This window comes from Maylandia zebra, linkage group LG16 (assembly GCF_041146795.1).
Source record: "Maylandia zebra isolate NMK-2024a linkage group LG16, Mzebra_GT3a, whole genome shotgun sequence".
Taxonomy (NCBI): Eukaryota; Metazoa; Chordata; class Actinopteri; order Cichliformes; family Cichlidae; genus Maylandia; species Maylandia zebra.
Window position 1 is genome coordinate 4503673 of NC_135182.1, and position 21901 is coordinate 4525573.

Consider the following 21901-nt stretch of genomic DNA (forward strand, 5'->3'; position numbering starts at 1 on the left):
AATGTGTTATATATAATATATAAGTCTGGGAAACTGTTTCGGAGAAGCAGTAAAACCTGTAATATAACAGTTGCACAAGAATGTGTGTTTTAAGTGTACACTTAATACATTTTTAGTTACATAATCTTTGAGCAAATGAAAAAACACTGCAATAGTGGGATGACAAAAAGAAAGTTGAGTCAGTTAAACCTGCATCATAGTTGAGTGTTTTGATTATTACATTTTAAACTTGAAAGTTAAGAGACCCAGAATTGCGAAAGAGGAAGAATGAATGAATGAATCTGTGGAAAGTTAATTAATCCGTCAAATAACAAAGTCAGAGAGGCCCAAACAGAACAGAAGTATCTCAGATTGGTGCTTAACCGGTTACTGTGCTGCTGTGCAAGCTACAATAAATAGCTGGTTTATAATGGCAATAAATGTTATTGCAGCTGCAACTACAGTTTATCACACCTTCCACAGTTTCGTCGTTAAGATCGCCAAACCACATTAAAGATTTTATTGTGAAAAACGTCAGTGACACACCGGAAGATAAATTGTGTGTGTGTGCGCGCGCGCGCGTGTTGCTTCACATCAAATAAGAAGCACACAGACGTTCCTCCGCTTTGCTATCACAAGCCACCGGATGGTTTCGTCTTGTTTTTGCGGAAGTGATGATATTTTCCAGTCAACTACATTATGTAAATTGTATTGCACAATCGTGCGCGTGTGGCTGGGTGTCATGTAGCATTAAGAGTGAACTCTAATCTGTCAAAAGGCTTATGTGTAGCACGTTTGATGATATTCTCTGTGCAGTAACAGTTGAGGCATTATCTCACATAACTACAGATCAACAATAGCAACGCTAGAAGTGTGATTCTTATTAGCGACATCTCTCTTTGTGTTTGTTTGATTGTTTCTGTGTCTTTTTCTTTCCTTTTACCTGCAAGTATGTCGTTCTTTGGCTATGGAAAATAAAGACAAAGTACAGACATTTCAGAGCTGCAGGGTGTGTGAGTGCGTGTGCGCGCATGTCAATCCCAGCGACTATTCAGCTAAACCTGTTTTCCTTCAGAGAAAAGGGGAGTCTTTATTTGGTCATCACATGAAAACCGAGTGCCATAACACCCGCGAGTAGTTTCTGTTTGCCCTAGGTGCATTCCTTGGTTGATATTTTACAGTTGTTTTTATATGATAGTGCCTCCAGTTTATCTCTCTATAGTCTTGAAGGGTTGTCTTTCACACTAGCCCACGCCCGCGCATAGGATGAAGTAAATGTTGATTATGTAATCAGATCTAAGAGCAGACACATGCCTGTTCCTAAATAACAACACCTCAACAAACTGCGGTAAGGCTCCGATAAAAGAGCGCATCGCCACATATGCTGTATTCTTTATCACACAATGTATGTACAGAATATTTTCCTTGCATTCCTGCCTCTCGGGCAAGCAAGCATGCGCATGAGACAGTCTGCTTTGGCCTTATTTGGATATGGTAATGAGGAGCCTGAGACCGCCAATAAGAAGAGAGTGTATATACACGTGACACTGCAAGACCGCTTGGGAGGCGGGGTCAGGCGCGGAGCTTAGGTTAAAACCAGTGGACAAGACACAGCGCATTCAGTGTAGGGAGAAGCAGGGACTCACTGTGAGGGGGAACTTTGTTACTATGAAACTTAGGAATATTTACAAAATATTGTAAAAATTATCAAAATCCCTCGTGAATCCATAACCTGCCCCTAGGGTTTGAGGTTTTTAGTTTAGTTCGCCCGGAAAGGGCTTCTACACTCACTATTCTTACACTTTTTTGAAAGAATGTGTGAGACAGACAGTTAGCCAGCTAGCTAGCTAGCTGAGAGGTGATACAGGCGGCAGGAGAACAAAAGATTTTTTTCCGTTTTGGCCGGTTGTACTGACACCAAGTCCATGCAGAACGTGTCATTACCATCACAATGCCCGTTTTACTTTTTCTGATAGACACGTCCGCTTCAATGAACCAGCGCACCCATCTGGGCACTACCTATCTGGACATAGCAAAAGGCGCTGTTGAGACTTTTATGAAGGTACTGTAACCACGGGACACATTAATATTGAGAGATCCCGAGCGGGAATGCAGTTCAGTTCATCGTTTTGCTGTTGCAAGCTCGCCTGTCAAAGCTGATCTCTCGATAACCGTAAATAATTCTCTACTATTTCCACAGCTCAGAGGGAGAGATCCGGCGAGCCGAGGGGACCGGTATATGTTGGTAAATTTTGAAGATGTTCCGTTCGGGATAAAGGTAGAGTTTGTTTTCGGGTCATGTCCGGCTTTACATTGCGCAGATTGACTGTCCTTCCATCGCTGCACCACGTTGTGATCACTACATCAACTGTGTAGAGAAAAATCTTCAGGAGGAGCTTTCATACCCCTTTTAAAACATGGCCGACATTTTGTTTCAATGTGAGCAGCAAGGAACTCTGGGTGTTATTTATACAGCGAGGTGATATCTAGGAGGGAGGGAGAGTAGAGGAGGAGGAGAAGCGGGGATGACAGACTAGCCTACTTTACTTCTTTAGACCAAATTGCCACTTTAGTCACTGCACACATTGCGACTTTGCTACTTTGCGATTTTCTGATCTGGAGCCGAGCGCAGCAGCCTGGTAGAAACGGATCAACGTCCTGTGGCTGCAGTGCTGTCAAATTATTAGTCTGGGCAGATAGAGAGGAAGCGACCTATTTAGATATTTATTAGCTCAGACTCTCAATAAAACCAGTGAAGTTAACCACTAGTTTCCTTAGAAGTTGCCTGCTGGTCACAACAGTGGGGTAGTTATTTAGCTTTGTGCATGTTATTAACCAGCTGCTATGTTGTGTTTTGTTTGGGTTTGTTTTTTTTGTTTTTTTTAAAGGCTGGATGGAAAGAGAGCCATGCCACATTCATGACAGAGTTGAGGAACCTCCAAGCAACTGGACTCACAACTATTGGCCAATCCTTGAGGAACGCTTTTGATTTACTCAATCTCAATAGATTAGTGACTGGGATAGACAACTATGGACAGGTATGTAGCAATGAAACAGGTGGAGAAGAAATCAGGCTCATAAAGTGCTAAATGCCCAAACAGACCCACTTCACCCACCCACCTACCCCCCCTCACCCCACCCCTTTCTGCTATCTCCCAGTCTTACAAGCATCAACCACTTTCATACTGTGGACCCACACATCCTCAGCCATACGACACAATCATGACAGCAAGTCCAAGCAGCAGGAGCAACGTAGCTTTCTTATTTTCTTTCTTCCCCCATCATTGATTAGTAACTTTAGTTTGTGTTACATATGTCACTGCTCTCATCAAGGACATGGAATTATTACACCTGTAAATGAGCTTTTAAGCAAGAAAATGCATTATGTTTTGAAACTCTAAGGATCTATTGCAGGCTCTGTCTGCACAAATATGCTCTGAAAGCTAGATGCTTTTTAAAAATATATATATATAGTTGTATATAAACTAGTGTAGGCTTGTGTCACTTCAGCTTTATGGCCAGTTTGTTAAAATGCACTGGATTATTATAAGAGGTGGTTCTAATATTTATATCTATTATTTAGTTCATAAATGGTCTGGCCACTCTGTGGTGTGTGTGCACGTAAACACAAAGCTAAACATAATTTTAATCAAGCTGGGAGTTATTTTAGAGCTTTGGAATAAGACTTTTGCAGTTTTAACCAGGTCAGTCTAAATTATGTAGTTTCAAGCCTGTCAGAGGACTTTTGTGCTTTTATGATGAATCACTGGGCAAGGTGGTAGAGCGGGTCATCTACCGATCGAAAGGTCGACGGATCAATCCCCGGCTCCTCCCGTCTATGTGTCAAAGTATCCTTCGGCAAGATCTTGAACCCTGTTGCCCCCGATGCATCCATCAGAGTGGGTGTGCGTGAATGTTTGGTGGAAGTGCTTAGCTGTAGATAAAAGCACTGTATGAATGTGCGTGTGTTTCTGATTGGGTGATTGACAGATGTAGTGAAAAGTATTTTGAGTGCTCAAAAGTGAGGCGACAGGCGCTATATAGCAGTACCAGTACCACGGATCTGTACCATGATGAACATACTCTTGTGTTTTTATCTTTTGGTTAATGTGAATGCTCACTGATGCTGAGGTTGAAGACTGTCGCCCTTTTCTTTGTTTCGCTCAAGTCTGCTTCAAAAATGGGGATCCATCTAACAAGACCACAAATGTGAGGATATTGAAAAAAGCTCCTGGATACACGCTGACGGAAAAATGTGGTTTACTTTAAAATTATCGATGTTATTCCAGTTGTATTGTGCAGCTTAGAAAGATTTCCATACTGCAGCTTTACGACACAGTGGGCCTGATTTACAGCTGTAAGCTATTCACATAAAACTCATTCAGACTCAGTATTGCTAAGAAATATTCTCCAAGCCCACAAAGTCTGGAGCTAGTACAGCGTGATGCTGGCCAAGTTCCCTCTTCAATTTAAATCCAGTATTAGTAGCTAAACGTAGATTTGCATGATAAAGTTTCAGACCACCACTCTTATGCCAGCTCACTGACTCATGTGTAACAGATGTTCAGATCTGCCTTTAGCTGTGCAGGGTTGGACAAAGTGACCAGAGAAACTTGACTTTGGTTTAGTCTCATTAGAAAAAGAAAAGCTGAAGCCAACAGAAAGCATATTGCTTGCTATTCAGCATCTCACCTTCTTGAGATTTTCTCATCTCCTGGCCAGCGTTGAAACTGAAATGCAATTTTTTTTTTTGCATATGAAACAAAGTGGTCATTATTAATGTAAGCTGTGAAGTCTAGCCCATACCCAGTTAGAGTGGTAGGTGAATCTGCACACTTGTGGTTGATACAGAATCTGGACATCTGTTTTCCTGTGCGGAGGTAAGTGGGGGAGTATGGGAGCAGTAATGAATGTTTAATTAGGCATTTCCTGAGTAATAAACAGAAGATCCCTACCAGCCCAGGTAATGCATACATGCAGCATGCATAATGCATGTCAGACACTCTTTGGTCGTTTGAAAAAAAAAATACCAGCGACACCGTCAGACTGTCCGATTTTGAACACACAAGCCAAGGTCGAGGTTACTGCGTCCCGCGCTGTCACTGCTGACCTCTAATTACAGGTTGATTTGACAGTGGCTATAATTTAATGACTAGTTCTCCCTCTTCTGCCTATTTCCAGCAGGAGGCTTGGCAATTACTAGTATGGAGTGCATGTATGTAGTTTATATATGCTTAGTATGTCCTTTACAAAAGTGGAGTTATTGTGAACATGGGCTGTAATTTAAAATGTGAGCCCAACACAAGTGTTTGGTACTCCTAGAGGATATTTTAACGTAACAAATGTGTGTGGGCAGGAAATGCTGGTAACACTAAAAGCTAGAGGAATCAATGAACTTGAGTCAAAATCTAAAAACCTTTCAGTACGTCATCTAACTGATTACACAAGTGTAGTGGTGCTTAATAACTCCCGTAAGCTGTTTCTGCTGTCTTCTGTTTAGTTACATTTCCTTTTAAGTGAGGGTTTACCATTTAACCAGAGAAGTGTTTCAAGGGAACTAGGAAGAGGGCACTTCCGCATGAAAACACATCTAAAATGACCGTGTGTGTGTGCGCTTTTCTTCTGTTTTCTTATTTAAAGGGCCCTTTGTATCATAAGTCAGTGCTCCATGTCGTCCAGCGGGTGGAGCCCTGGGGGGTTAACGGGGGGAGATGGGGGAGTTAATATTGCCCTGGAGTGCCTCAGTCTACAGTAACAAAGAGCGCTCCAGGTTGCCAGGCATCTGAAACGACTCTCCCCTGGGAGATGAAGAAGGGTATGGAGGTAGAGGGGGGAGACGGCCGGCGGGTAATCCTGACACTGATCAGTTTCATTAAGAGCAATGAAAGAGCAGAAGAAAGGATGAACGTGAAGAAATGATATGGCCAGTGTTGTTTGGTGGTAAGTTAGAGTGTCAGCTGGAGTGATGGCCGGCGCTTTAATGGATCTCCATTATCATGGCATTGTGGAAAGCACATCACAGTAGCGGTAGCTGACTGCATAGACGGGTCTTAAACATGATGAATTACCTATTATTTCTCCATTTACTAATGTAATATCTCATTATCATCATTAACCAGTTATAAGAAATGCCCACTGTGTTTTCTTCTCTTCGAAAGCACAAAGAGATGTCTTCAGATGACTTGTTTTTATCTTTCAAATTACCCAAAATATATAGATACTGTCTTGTCTTTTACATGAAAAGCAGCTGGGCACATTTTGAGAAGTTGTCAAAACGCTTTATTCTTACACCGGCTCCCCTGATAGGCTGTCGTCATGTGTCATCTATTTTTAGTAGTCGCATTTGGCTTTATTTAAGCACGAGTAAAAGCTCCGGCAGCTGATATGACATGGATAAATTCATCGCTTGACTGGCAAGTTAGCCCGATCATCAAGTCAGCATGCCAACTAAGTGCTCGATATCATGAAGGAATTTTTGAGGGGGGGTTGCCAGGTTGTCATGGATACCTGCAGCACAGTGGGGTCTTGGTCGTATCCTGCTCTGTTTACTTTGGGCCGTTTATGTGACTGGACAGATGCATCATTCAGCAGAAAGCGCAGCCTACAGGTAGAGCCCAAACAGTGTGGCTCCACGTCCATTAATAATGGCTCTGCTGTCAGAACAGGAGGCCCTTATGGAGTCACTGTGACTCTGCAGTGAAGTCCGGTTTGCTGGCAGCACTTGTCAGTCTTTGTTGAGGGTTTTTTTGTTTTCTTTTTACGCTATTACCTCACCTAGTGGCTCTGTGGAGATCCCACAAGGCTGATGCACAGTGATAAATGCAGTGCTGCTCCAGTTTAATTTCATCAGAGTGGAGCGCTGATGTCATGAAATATCATGGGGTCCAGCAGGAAAGAGGTTTTGTGTAGCTCCTCGGATAATGAGCTCTGCTGTTGTGGAGTATAGAGTGAACATATACTGCAGACACTAAATACTGAACTCTTACTCTGTTTGTTTTCCCTTTGAGTCAAGGTTTTCTATTTCACACGCTTCTTAAATATGTCCCGTGTAATTTATCTGCTGTTTGTAATGATGCATTCACGGTGCTTATTTATGCGTCGGATCGCAGAAGGCCATAAAGCCACACTTGCTAAATACAGGTATTAATGGTGATCACGTCTTTTGTAAGCACAGTTTTAACAGATGTGAGAACAGCCCCCCTATTTTTGTGTCTTGTTTTTTATAGCTTGTTTGTGTCTTTCTCATTTCTTTGTGCAGGGTGACCCTAAGTTGCCTCTGGGAGTCTGAATGCTGAATTAATTCGGCATGGTTTCGTTTTTCATTTAGTCTTCAATATGTCCTATTTTTTTCTTTTCTTTTTTTAGGGAAGGAATCCTTTTTTCCTTGAACCTGCCATCATCATCGCAATTACAGACGGCAACAAGTTGACCAGCAGCGGCGGTGTCCAAGATGAGGTCAGCCTGCATCTCCAATCAGGAGAGCGTTCTGTTTGTTTGGGTGATACTTTAGGAGTCTAACCGCACCACGTCAAACTTTACCAAACCCTCGTCCTTTGACTGTGATTAAGATGGCTAAAGTTTAAACCACAGAAGCTCTACTGTGAAGTGCTTTATCATATTGTCCACTCACATAATAACAAAGCTACTTTTCATGCTTAGAAGTGTTATCAGTAGCTTTGTTATTATTGTCTTAGAAACAGAGAAGTTTGATGTACTTACTTATTGATTAATCATTTGGTCCTAAAACATCAAGGAAGACAACTTCCCCAGCTGACACATTCAGCAGAAAAAAACCCAAAAACCTTAATTTATTCTCATCAAAATCTAAAAATACCAATGAAGAGTCTCATTTGTGTCCAACACCAGTAATATTTTTGGCATTTTTATTGAATTTATTAAAACAGCTACTTTTTAATCATTGATTGCACTTCCTGTTTTGACTGATTAAACACTCTTGAAAATGTAGAAAATAAAGAAAAATCATTGCTCAGTATGAAAATGCACTATTTTTTTTTTCTTTACAAATGCAGTAAACAGTCATGTTTTCAACCTATGCAAACAAAAATTATATAGGCAGTTACTTTTAAATTCCTTTAGCCCAAATTATGACAAAGGGTATAACTGCAAGGTTAGAAGTGCGAGCTGAGCCCTCCGTGCCACTTTAATACCCTGTAAATGAAGGCACTTTATCAATACCGCCGTAAAAGTGTTGTTCATTTACTGCCCAAGTTTCCCCACAGTAACCTAAAACAAACGGCGATATTAGAGAGAACAGCAACACAGTAAATCTGTTCTAACGCAGGTCTGTCATCTCATCCTGTGATCTGTTTCATTGTCCAGCTACATCTACCTCTGACCACGCCGCTGCCGGGCAGCGAGCTGACGAAGGAGCCGTTTCGCTGGGACCAGCGTCTGTTTGCTTTGGTGCTACGTATCTCCGGCAACACTTCGGTGGAGCCCGAGCCCCTCGGCGGCGTCCCGTCTGACGATTCTCCAATCACCCCCATGTGTGAGGTCACTGGAGGTAGGCGGACTGATACGAGCTGCTGGTTGTTGTGTACTTACAGATCAGCTCTGACAGGCATTTCTCAGCTTTTAAGTACACTCGGTTTGCCTTTTGTAGCTCTGGAGTTTATGTACTGATTCATATGCTTTATATGCCGAAGTTTCAAAGATGATTTAAGAGCATTTAAAGACAGGACAGGTTTTATGGAAGAGCTGCACCATGGGTAATGCAGTCTGAAGTGCTTGTCGGGTACTTCACTTTAAGTTGGTGATGTTAAGGAGTTGTTGTTTTTTTTTTTTTTTTATTATTATTATTGTATCACGCATGGAAACATAACCAGCATACAAGGAATTACGCAATTAAACAAAATAACATAAGCCAGGTAGAGTAGGCTGTAGACATACATTTTAAATGACAGCATGAACAGCCTAAGATTAAGAAAACCATTTTACTGCTTCAGTTTAGTCTACAGAAGTAAAAGCTCCTTATTCTGAGTGAAAAATAAACAGATCAGATGTTTTCCTCTTGGAAGTGTCAGAAGCTTAAATTTTAAAGCAGAGCCCACTTCAACAGGGGACAGCCCTGAGCGGTGTCTAGGCACTGTCTTGCTCAATATTCAGAGTTGTGTTTTAACAGCCCAATGCAGCTACACTGTGCTCTTATTTTAACCCCTGCTGGAGCTATTGTGGAAGGGTTAAGTGCTTTGTTTAAGTGTACTTGGGTAGTAATTGCTGATTAAGGTTAGAATGACTAGATTTTCCCACCTGGTCCATAATCGGACTGCCTTTGTCCTGCCTAAGTCCTGTCAAGAGACTTTCTAGCCAGCGATTTTGATCTGTAATCCCCCCATCTCCAGCCAAAGTCCGGCTGCCAGAACATTCACTTATAGAAGCAGACTTTTATCCCCTCTGTCTCCATTCCTCACGTAGCTTTGTTTTGGAAGCAGCTGGCAGGAGGAACGAACTAGAATGATGCTGATGGCAGGTTAAGATTAACCCATGCACACATATAGAGAACAGAGGACTCCAAAGCTGCGTGTCGCAGCCGGTGGCGCTGAATGCAGAACATGACACAGGTCCATTGTCAGCGGCAGTCTACAGTACATGCTGCCTGTCCATTACTGCTGATGGCAGACCTGACACAAAGCCACAGCCTATTGAAATGAGCGAGTGAATGGGTGCACAACAAGGTCACTCGAGGTGAAGTTGAATGACAGGAAGGCTAAGTTAGACTAGTCAGTTGTAGCTTTGAAAGATGGTTTTTCTGACTTTTTTAATTTTACACATGCGATTGATGGCGTGACAAAAACAGCAAAGAGAGATTTTGACCTTTCAGAGTCACATTTCATGCAAATGCACTATTTGCATGTAGTGTAAATGGCTGATATGGCTGCACAAAGATGAGCAATATGTAAAGAAGAGAGCTCTTGAAATTGCACTGCACCAGTAGCAAAGCACTTCATAAACAGTGTAATGTAGTGATCCTTCTTAACCCCTTTTATTCTTGTTCATTTGATTTCTCTGACATTGAGGTGCATTATATAAACACCAAACTGCTGCTGCTGCAGTTTTTGTTCTTTAAACACAAGTTTTAGTGGGAACTTTTAATCCTCTGTGTCTCTATCTGTAAGTTTCGGAGACAAAGATTAAGTCTAGTCCTAGAATGAGTGAAGAATTCGATGAAGCTCTTCATTGGAAAAAGGTCCGAGAAATCTCAGCTCAAGTTATTTATAATTTTTGGTTAATTGTGCTACAGTCACACCAGAGAAATCAGTTACTGGAGACTCCGGCATGACTAAAATTATTGCATGCAATGAACTTGAGATTGTGTCTGAAATGGTTGCTGCTAAGACGAGGTGTACGAACACTTCAAAGAGACTTTGGTGTGTCAACGTAGAGATAAAATGTAATAAGATGGAGTCGGTCTGCTATGAGTTTGTGACTCAATGGGTTGAAGTTAAAAAAAAAAAAAAAAAAAAAAAGACACACTGCAGACAAGTTGCGTTCATTGTTGCAGACTGACTCGGGTTGATGCAGTCTGTCTGCATCTATATTATTTCCAAACCTTTGTCAATCTCTCTGAGATTAATTGCAGTCAGCCCGAGTCGGAGCGCAATTGTTTGGAGACAAGTTGCATCCCACTAAGTAACCTGTGCGATCACCATGTGTTTGAAAGTCATCACCCAGAGACTGAGGGTGGTGCACGTTCGACCTCTGGACGAGTTGGTCGCCAAATGCAAACATTTCAATGAGATGACCCAGCAAGTAGCAATTTCTTTTTCCCCCTAGTTTCGGTTAGATTGTTTTCCTATTTTTACCCTGGCACCAATCAACAGAATTATCAGACTTCTGTATTTTCCCTCTTCTGACTCACAATTTTTTATGGCTCATTTAGTCTGCAATTCAGTCTTAACCCTGTTCCAGCAGCAGCATGCAACTTTTAGCAGACAAGCTCTAATAGACCCACTGTACACTGTCTGACCTGCACCAAACAAAGCAAAGAAGACACAATTAGAAACTAGCTTACGAAAAATGTGGAACATTTAAAGCCAGATGTTATTTCTTAATTTGGTTTCTAGTATCTGCTCTAAAAAGTACAACAAATTATTATTAATTAGGAGGGGGAAAAATCACATTATAATGTCAGGATCTAAGTGGGAGGGTCTAAATAGACAGCTTTTTGCTAGGAAATTGACAAAATGTGAAAGCATGGTGAAAATGCATCCCGTGTTGTTTCTGCTGCTCCCAGTTGGCCCACAAATTCTATTAATTAAGCTTTTAAACGGCTAAACCAAAAAACATTTGAAATGATCCACAGTCAACCAAGGAAAAACGTTTAATTTTAGCAACACCATTGACTCGCTCGTGTTTTGGGATATCTATACTTACAGACGTGTGTCTTCGTTACAGGTCGTTCTTACAGTGTGTTCTCCCAGCGTATGTTGAATCAGTGTCTGGAGTCTTTGGTGCAGAAAATCCAGAGTGGAGTAGTGATAAACTTTGAGAAGACGGGACCTGACCCTCCTCCGCTAGAAGGTAAGACACACCTCTGTTTGTTTGCTTTTGGGTTTTCTCAAGTTGAATTGTCTTTTATTATAAAAGGAGCTTTTTGACATGTGCTGTGCTGCATGCGTTTGATTAGTAGAGAAGCTCTTTGCTCTCTCCCACTTGGTGTTTGTTTTAATCCATTCTGAGCTTTTCTTTCCTGTTTTTTCATAAACATCTGGTGGGTGTCACTGTTTAAACTCCTGCTTTCATATTTAACTGCTGACACACTTGTCTGATGCATTTTGTTTCATGCTGCATTTCATAAACCCCTTGTTTTTTGTTTTGCTTTGCTTATATTCCTGCACAGACACTCCAGCTGAAGTGGTGAAGTCTGGTCCGCAGCCTTGGCACTGCTGTCACAAGCTGATCTACGTACGACCTAACCCTAAAACTGGTGTTCCCATCGGGCACTGGCCCATCCCCGAAGCCTTCTGGCCAGACCAGAACTCCCCCACATTGGTAAGAAAGTTGCAGAAGAACCGACAGAAATATGAGATAAGAAACCGGTATCTGTCAATTTATGCAATACATAATCTGTGTTACTGCAGCAGATTAATGAAATGACAACCTAGCTTAGTAAAATAAATATAATGTCACAGAACAAAAGAGCCCAAAAAGGTAAAAATAATATTAAAGAAGAGACTTTAAAGCCCTATAGTTCCTTTCTTGTATTTATATATTGGACAGTTTTACTCTTGACAGCAGAATACACTTATAATTCTATAAAACTTAACAAAGATGTACTTTATTCCTAATTATTTTTTAATAATATAAGTCTTAATAGCCAAAAAGTGACCATATTTACAAGACTGGTATAGTGTTATTAGCTACGGCTAGCATGCTTGCTTAGCATGTTGGCCTTAGTGGTGTGCTAACCAGTGTCTGGCTAGTTTTATGGCTAATTTGTGCTAAGTAACAGACTAATAAGTTTTCAACATTTCACTCTCTCAGGAAGTACAAACTTCCTGATAAATAAAATACTTCCTTTAAAAATGCTCTTAAGGTCTCCAGCAGCAGAAAACATCACCCAGAGGTTCAGTTCATTGACTTATATTAGCTGAGGTGAGGCCTAGCAAACAAGCAAGTACAAGAAGACAAAACTCTGTAATTTTGTTATGAAGGGGATAAATGGCTACAGGGTTTGTTTGTTCTTTTTGTTTTTTTGTTTTAATTTTGTATCAGGCTTTTGTAGATGTCATAATTTAATTGCTAACACTGGTTATTTTAGTGGGAGTCAGTGGGGACTGACGCTCTTTTAGAAGCAGCCTGCAGTGATACAAAGTAGCCGTATGCTCGATTATGAATCTTAAAATAGAAAAAATGTGAGAACAATAAAAAGAAAGGCACTTACTAAGTTTATTTTTTCATGTTTATTAAAAGGCAAAACAAAATCCATTATAGCTGTAATGTGCCTTCAGTGGCCATTAGACGATAACTCCTCCACAGGAGTTACAGGATTCAGCCCCACACATTGTCACTTTCATTAAACAACTTTTCTTCTTCCTGTTTGTTTAACAAGAATAATCAGTCACACTAATGTAACAGTGCCACACTCTTATTAACTTTAACCATTTATTCCATAGCAAACAATGACTAACTCGTGATAACACAGGGGTGACGTCAAACCGGCTGCAGTGATGTCACAGCTACACGAATGTGCAACAGCCCAAGCACAGATGAGCTGTAATCAAAATTAAACAAACAAAGAAGTACTCATTATGATAGATCATGCATTGCATGTTAGCTATCATTCATAAGCTTTTCCTCTGCTCACACATATACTCTACACTTTCAGTAGAAATAGAAGCAGCAGCCAGACGTGATTCTTTTTTCCCGAACTGTATTCAGACGGTCAACTTTGCGCATTGCTTAAACTTAGCTTATATTAACAACACCTACTGGTGTTATTAGGCGCCAGCAGGTGTTGTTGATCTTCTTTAATATTTACCATAACATTGTGTATCTCTTTCTGTGTACCTTCCCAGCCTCCCCGCTCAGCCCACCCCCACGTCCGTTTCTCCTGCGTGGATGCTGAACCCATGGTGATAGACAAGGTACCCTTTGATAAGTATGAGCTGGAGCCGTCGCCCCTCACACAGTACATTTTGGAGAGGAAATCACCGCACACCTGCTGGCAGGTACAGCACCATCACAGAAACCACAGAAAATAACAGCTGTTGAGAAGAAAGTTTGGCATTAAAGCAGAAATCTGTGTTTTTAATCTTTACGGCCAGGTAGACAAAGAGGATTTTAATCTCTCACACATGGAACGTGTTACATGCATCCTAACAGTGATAAGTGTGATAAGTACTTGATTAGATGTTCAGACATATTGAGACATTGATGTGTGGTTTCAGGTTTTCAGTGTACCAAAAAAATAAATAAGGGTGGCAGCAAATGAAGCGATGATTCGATAGCCCGTCGGCATGCACAGACTGAGCTTTAGCACATGTGATTAGATCGAAACATCTAGTCTCTGCTGGTACCCGCACACCAAGCTTTACCTGGTTTGTGGCAGGAACCTGAAAGTAAAGGTTGTCTCTGTATTCATCACTCGTATATTGATTTTGGTGTTTTTTCCCCATGTTTGGCATGAGTCATCATCAGAGATGAGGTGGCAGACTTTCAGAATGACTTTTATATCAGCAATTACAAGAATCACGCAGTGAAAATATTTTCCTGACACTGACCAGATGCAGCGTTATGATATTGTAGGGCTAATAGTAAGTGGTAAGCAAGGAAGTGAAATTTACTTCTGTAGGATATTTAAAACCAAAGTGGCTTTACACTAAAATAAAATGAAACCTAAAAACAACTCGGACAGCATCAGCTGGTTCTGTTTTTGTTTGCTGATTGAAAAGTTCAAATGTCACAACTCACTTCCTGATTTTTCTCGTTCTGTTTTTTCAGGTGTTTGTATGTAACAGTGCCAAGTACAGCGATCTGGGGCAGCCGTTTGGTTACCTGAAGGCCAGCACAGCTCTAAATTGCGTCAACTTGTTTGTAATGCCCTACAACTACCCCGTACTTCTTCCGCTTCTGGGTAAGACCTGTGCATCCACCTCATTTTTACTCTCGCTGTAGGTGTTGATGGGGAGTCTTTGTTTTGGGCTTTAGAAAATTTAAACGATCTGCTGCAATAGCAAAACAAATGACTATTTTTTTTTTTTAATTCAGTTTTCTTAATAAAACATGTTCCTAATTATTGAATTTCTTTGTGTGATCTGTGTTTGATTGTTTTCCACAGATGACTTGATTAAAGTGCACAAGTTCAAGCCTACCATTAAATGGCGACAGTCCTTTGAGAACTACCTGAAGACGATGCCTCCGTATTACATTGGGGTCAGTGGCCTTATTATCACTCTTCAACTTTTCATTAATGGCTTTTTTTGTGGTTGTTGTTGTTAATGTACAAAGCTGTGCCTGCACTGTTCTTACTGCTGTGTTATTCTCACAGTCGCTAAGAAAGGCTTTAAGAATCATGGGAGCACCGAACCTGCTAGCTGACAACCTGGAGTATGGTCTGAGCTACAGCGTGGTTTCCTACCTGAAAAAGCTCAGTCAGCAGGTTAGTTGTTAATATTAAATCTACTCCACAAAGCTGTGCTTGTTGCAGTGTCTGTCAGTTGTCAAGCCTTTCTGTTTTCACTAAAGTCCACACTGATGGATTTTTATAGTGTAATTTGTAGTTTTGGATTATTTTGGGGTTTTTTTCTAGTTTTCTTAATTAAAAAAATAAGAAAAGAAAAAAAGATAAACACCAGTTTAGTTCAAATGTTTTATCTCAGTTTGATTAGTATTTTAATATCTTAATTTTGGTTTAGAAAAGTAACTTTCAAAGAAACCTGGTTTTATCATGACATTTTTATACTCACTGGTCGCTTTGTTAGGGATATCTGTTCAGTAAGGGATATATCTAATCAGCCAATCACATGGGAGTACCTCAGTGCATTTAGGCTTGTAGACGTGGTCAAGGCAACCACTCATTATTATCAGCGTGTGCAGAAGAGCATCTCTGAACGCACAGCACGTCATACTTTGAATCAGATGGGCTACAGCAGCAGATGTCTGCACTTGATGTCTCTCCTGTGGCTAAGAACAGGAAACTGAAGCTGCAGCTCACATGCACTCACCAAAACCGGACAATAGAAGATTAGGAAAAGGTTTCTTGGTCTAATGAGTCTCTATTTCTGTTGCGACAGTCAGAATTTGACATAATCAGCGTGAAAGCATGGATCCATCCTGCCTTGTGTCAGTGGTTCAGGCTTCTGGTTGTGGAGTGATGCCTGATTTGGACTTCTTCAGGGAGTCTTTGTAGAGCCTACAACAGAACTTACATAAGTGGCTGATGTCATTGCCGACATTTATGCTCGTGTGTCCCGGCAGTCTCCCTCCAGGAATTTGCTGAGATTATAGTCCTTATATTAATGCTTTGATTATTAATCCTTACATTGAGATGACGATTGTTGTGAAAACTCAGCTAAAAACTGCACAGGAGGAGTCGACTGCGCCAAGCAGCCCAGTCATAATAGTTGTGGGTCACGTCGACCTGGCATGTTGTTATGTTTTTCATGAGGTTACGCTCTAGATCATAAATCCTCTGTAATGGTGTAGGAGATGTTTTCTTGGCTCCCTTTGAGCCCGTAGTACCAACTGAGCATCGTTTAAACACCACAGCCTACAGGAGTGTTGTTGCTGACCATGTCCATCCCTCCTCCTGACAACACACAACCTCACAAAGCTCAAAACATCTCAAACTGGGATCTTGAGCATGAGTTCACTGTAATGGCCTATTTGCATTGTCCTAATTTTCTTTAGCATTGATTAAAAAGTTAAAGGAAAAAAAGAACAAATGGCTTTAAATAGAAAATCGATATCCACGTCAGTCAAATCATCTTCTTTCATTCATTCACTTATTTTTACTGGGTGCTTTAAATTGCACTCAAAAGACATGACAGGCATTTGCAGAGAACATCTGTTAGCACAGTTATACTTGATGAATAGATGAACTCAAAATGCTCCACTAGATTTAGACTTTGCATCAATACACTGTCAACTGAAACAAAGTCTCTTGGCTGAGTGGGGGGCAGCTTGTGTACGAGTCCACGGGCTGATAAATCATTTTGTGCTTTGTGCTGCTTTTCTCTCTGTGTTCAATTCTCTGTCAGCGGCTACATTTTATGACGAAAGAACAAAAATGTTTATTGTGTTGGAAAGTGTCACAGCGATACCATCACATCCTTAATTTCTAACTTGCTGTTATTTTAATGGTTATTTGGTATTAGGCACCAGCTGTTTTTGTTGTTGTTGTTGTTTTTTTAATGCAAATATGTTTTATGCTATTACAGCTGTCTTTCCTTGTGTCAGTCGTTCTTTGTACAGCAGGATAAACACTTATAAAGCAGCTTATAGCTTTGCACAGCTGCATTGTAATGCATTTTAAATCCTATCTTCAGTTTTACGTGTTGCTTATTAAGTTCCTGCATTTCCTTTTTTCCTGCTACAATAATCAAGACACCAAATAGGAAGGCATTTCTGACCAGAAAACCTAATTTCCTCATATTTTCAGACAAAAATCGAGTATGACCGTCTGATCGCTTTGATTGGGAAAAAGCAGCCACCGGAGCCTGGCCTCAAGGTGCGATGGCGAGGCGGAAGTATATCTCTAGCCCAGCGTCGGGACTTCATCCAGCAGCTACAGAATCTCACAGGAGAGGCCCCAGCCCTGCCCATGGAGCTTAACCCCAAAGAGTTTCAAGGCTTTCATCTGGCACTGCTCAACAAGGTAGGGTTGGATTATTATCTGCATTTCTTCAACATGATCACATTCATCATCGGGAGCTGTTCTGACATGATTACACGCATGAGCATTGGTTTTTACTGTTGAGCGACTGTTTAGATTCAGTTGGCGAGGAGTTCCTTTTTGAAATCTCACTCTGTGCTCAGATTCTTCAGGCTTCTCCCCAGCTGCCCTCCTGAGGCTTATAGCATTGCTGTGTTTTTATGTAGTTGGTTTGAGCACTTGAGGGCTATTGAAAAATGGTCCACGCTCTCAGAATGCATCTGTATATCCACTCTCCGGTGTCGAAACTACAGCGGTGTTTCTGTCTGCTGTCATCCTCAGAGCCTGAAGCCTCAGAGTTTTAGGAATCCGTACGACATCCCCCGCAGCCACCTGCTCGACCAGCTCAGCCGAATGAGGAGAAACCTTCTCAACACCAGCGTCTGCACTGTCAGAGGCCACGACTCCGGTACCCCGCTGTGCAAATCATTTTCCCCACTTATTTGGCTGTGATTATGCTACGTTGTGAACATAATTTCAGCGTAAGAAGCAGGTTAGATGTATTGCTGTTCTTTCCATTTTTGACAAAGCATCTGTTTCCCTTCCAGACCAGCTCCACAGCGTGCCAATCGCCCAAATGGGAAACTACCAAGACTTCCTTAAAGCTGCTCCCCAGCCTCTTCGAGACGCAGACCCCGAACAGCCCAAACGGTTGCACACATTCGGCAACCCCTTCAAACTAGACAAGAAGGCAAGTCTCTTTTTTACTCTTCTCGTTTTCTTATTGGTTACATTGACAAATGTAAATTAACCACTGAAAAACACTCCGATGTACCATTTTCCTCACTTTCTTTACAGGGCATGATGATCGACGAGGCAGACGAGTTTGTGACCGGCCCTCAGAACAAGGGCAAGAGACCTGGCGACAGCAACAACGTGCCGGGCGGAGGTCCAAAGAGACGCCGGTGCATGTCACCTCTGCTGCGATTGGGTAGAGCCTACACCCCTCCAGTGTCCCCGTCTGCGAGCCCTCGACACTCAGCAGGTACGATCTAAGAGACAGTCGCACATCTTTTCTACTAATACTGTAATTCTTAATAATGACTGATGGCATGCTTCTAGTGCCGAGTGTACAACCAAGTGTACTGGCCTAATAATGATTCAGTGATTATGGTATCTTAAGAAAAAAGCACTTTTTTTTTTCATAAATTTAGAGAAATTGGTCAACAGAGGGTAGATTTAACACACAGAATATAAAACTCAAGGCAGGAAAAATGTGGGGTTATGGCACAACCCGTCCTACACAGCCGATCTGGATTACAGTGAATGTTTTTGGTTTTTTCCACCTTTCTGTAGACATGGACGTTAACGACGGTGCACCAGAAGCAGACCTGATCATCAACCACGTGGATCAGAACCACTACGGCTCAGACCGGAACTCTGACTCGGAGGTGGACCGTCCCTCGAGTCCCACCGACCTTCAGGAGAACCACACTGCTGCGGATCCTCAGGCGATGCGGCACAGGGATGAGGACGAGAACGGGCAGACCCATCCAAGCGAGCTGCCACTGGGCAGCGAGGGAGGAGCGGAGATGGTGCTGATGGACGACCAGGTGCAGCACTACATTACGCCTTCAGCTCTGAAGAAGCACATTCACACCGAGACGACGAAGGTCAACAATGAGCTCAGGTCGCTCATCACCAAGGAGATCAGAAAACCTGGCAGACGTATGTATCCAAACCTGGTCTATAGGCAGGGAGGACAAAATAATAGAAACGGAGAGCAGCTACCACTAACTTTAAAGAGCTTTTTTTTCTCATATGTAACCATGGTAGCATCTAAAAGTCACAAGTGTGATTGAATCATCACCTAAACAGAGATTCGAAGCTTCAGCTTTTATTGCAGGGCTGCTAAATTGAAGATGCTGCTTTGTATTTCATTCTTCCTCGTTACATCTTTGTCTTGTTTTTGTTCCAGAAGAAACCACATAAATGTGGTTTTTCATGGCACTTAAGCTTTGGTTTGTCCAGAAGCAAAGCTGTTTTTCTTAAAAACAAAGCTAGGAAAAACAGCAGGTATCTGTGTGTAAATTTAAAGAAGCAAACTTTTTTTTTTCTTTCTTTATCTCCTCTGTTGATTTGACCGTACACGTCAAACTAACATTGGACGTCACTCTGGACTTTGAAAACGTGCGGTGGAATGTTTTTTTTTCTAGTTTCCTTTATGAGTGAGAACGCCTTTTATTTTGTTTATTATTAACATTCAGCTGTACACATACAAAGATTTGATTCAGTGGATGTGCTCTCCTTGAATCGACTGAACCTCGTTCGCTTTGCTTTTTCTGTTTCAGACTACGAGAAGATTTTCCTCCTCTTGAAACAGATCCAGGGCACTCTCGACACCCGGCTCATCTTCCTCCAAAACATAATCAAAGAGGCAGCCAGGTACAAAGTTCAGCCCTCCTCCTCTGATGTCAGAGCGTTATTACCTCTCCCCTAATTTTTTTTCTTTTTTTTACTTAAAATGAGCTGCAAACAGAAAAAGGGGACTGTCTTTCTTTATAAGCTCTCTTAAAGTAAAGAGCAGCTGAATCCTAGCACCAGGATTCGGCATTTAAAACATCTGCAGTTTCACGAACCGAACAAAATGCAAAGAAACAAAAACGTATCATAATTTTCTGCTCATGATCTCCTTTGCTACAGAGTTGTTTTTAAAAGGCAAATGTTAACACGTGTCATTGCTTCTTCTTCTGCAAAGGTTCAAGAAGCGCGTTCTCATCGAACAGCTGGAAAACTTCCTCGAAGAGATCCACAACAGAGCCACTAACATGAACCACGTGGACACGTTCTAACGCGAACTCATTCCCAAACTGAACTTACTGGTAACCAAACCGGGCAACCCTCCACATCCCCCTCAAACCACCACTCCTACTGTACCAGGGGCCCCTGCAGAGATGAGACAAGGCGGCATCCAGCTCCCAAACCATCGCTTCTTCACTGGACTCCTTCATTCATTTAATGAGCATTATGCTTGTGTTGTTTGCACAGTAATCCTCAAAGACAGTACTGACCCTGAGTAATGCAGATGCATTTTTCAGACTTGCAAAAAAAAAAAAAAAGATGAGCGAGGAAGCACATATCGCTGCAGGTGAAGTGTGAAGGTGAAGGCCTATGCAATGACGTGTTTGTCCTGTGGACAGTTTGTACGGGAAGGTTCTCTGAACCCGTCCTCAGATGTTTCCCTTTAATTATTCAGCTCCCCTCATCAGATTTTTCTTTTCTTTTAACAAATGTGAGTGGTTATCTCTCAGACAGGGGTGCTGAAATAAACAAGGGCATTTCTGGAGAGGGTCAGATGACAGCCTGTGTGTGGATGTAATGTCACGTGACAGTGTGATTGGACTGATAATGAAGGGTATATCGGCACGTGTGGTTGTATTTTCAGACAACTCAGGGTCAAATGGGATCCAGGGGAGATGCTCATGAGAGACTTTGCTCAAAGTCACGATTCAACTTTATTTTATTTTTCCCCCCCATGGTGTTATTTCTGATTTGTGGAGGATAAGAGTCCGGCCGTTCACTTCGCAATTGTTAAAATTGACCTTCTGCTTTCCACCAGATGGACTGCTGAACTCTCGAATCAGAACAATTGGGCTTGAAACATTGAATCTAATAACGTGTAGTCTTCCTGGCAGACTGATGCTATATCAGTAGTAGCTTAACTTTTGGACTAAACCACCAGTTCCTGTTCCCTTTGCGGGGCGGGGGAGGGGGGCGGCGGCGAAGAAAACAGATCCACAACGATCGTTGCATCTGGAGACAGTCAACTTTAAAAAAACAAAACTGTCTTTTTCAAAGTAAAGTCGGGAAAAACAAAAAGCTCAGGAACTGACACATTAATGCATCACAATCAGCAATAACATCGGAGCCCTCCTCCCTGCCCTTTCACTTTTAGCCTGAAACAGCTGATATGCAACACAAACGTCTTGTCTGGTGGAGTGTAGATGAACCGAGGTGTCGGATGCCAGCCTGTCCCAGCGTGCTGGCTGCTGCCAAATAACTTAACCCAGCCCCTAAACTCCTTTTTCCGCCATGAATCTCAAAGCAACTTCTTACCACTTAAAAGCAAATGCACTTGTGTACATTTGAGAATCTTTATTTATGTAATTTAAAATGAAAAAAAAACAGCCTTTAAACTTTTTTTTTTTTTTTTAGGTCAGGCTTGTTTAATGTTCTCCAATTTACACAAATAATGTCTAGAGGTCAGGAGTTGATTTCAGACTCAGAGGGCAGCCCTCTTCCGCTCCCTCCCTCCTTGGACAGGGACCAAAATCTGCCATACTTGTCTTTGTTTGTGAAGAGGCCGCTACCAAAAGAGTATTTTGAATACACTGTAAAGATGTAAATAACCCTAGAGTACTATTTAAAGAGAATGTTCAGTGGGAAAAAAATGGCCTTTTTGTAAGTATTTCCATGAATAAAGCTTCTATTTTACACTGTGAAGGGCCATGTAAATAAAGTGTTCTGTAAACATGCGAGTCTGCCTGCTTTTATTTACGCACGTTGGCCGTTTCGGAAACGTCGCGT

The 21901-nt window shown here is 41.7% G+C and overlaps 1 protein-coding gene across 1 annotated transcript; it reads left to right on the plus strand.

Moving 5' to 3' along the window:
• Positions 1–1587: 1587 nt before the first annotated feature.
• ints6 (integrator complex subunit 6) lies at positions 1588–21845 on the plus strand. The gene is made up of 18 exons (XM_004568954.6): positions 1588–2041; positions 2180–2257; positions 2868–3017; positions 7345–7434; positions 8320–8503; positions 11395–11520; positions 11840–11991; positions 13518–13670; positions 14443–14575; positions 14780–14874; positions 14990–15100; positions 17102–17317; positions 17657–17783; positions 17923–18065; positions 18173–18359; positions 18671–19042; positions 19666–19759; positions 20073–21845. Exons 1-18 carry the CDS (start codon positions 1931–1933, stop codon positions 20164–20166), a joined length of 2616 nt encoding a protein of 871 aa, XP_004569011.1. The 5' UTR covers positions 1588–1930; the 3' UTR covers positions 20167–21845.
• The last annotated feature ends 56 nt before the right edge of the window (positions 21846–21901 follow it).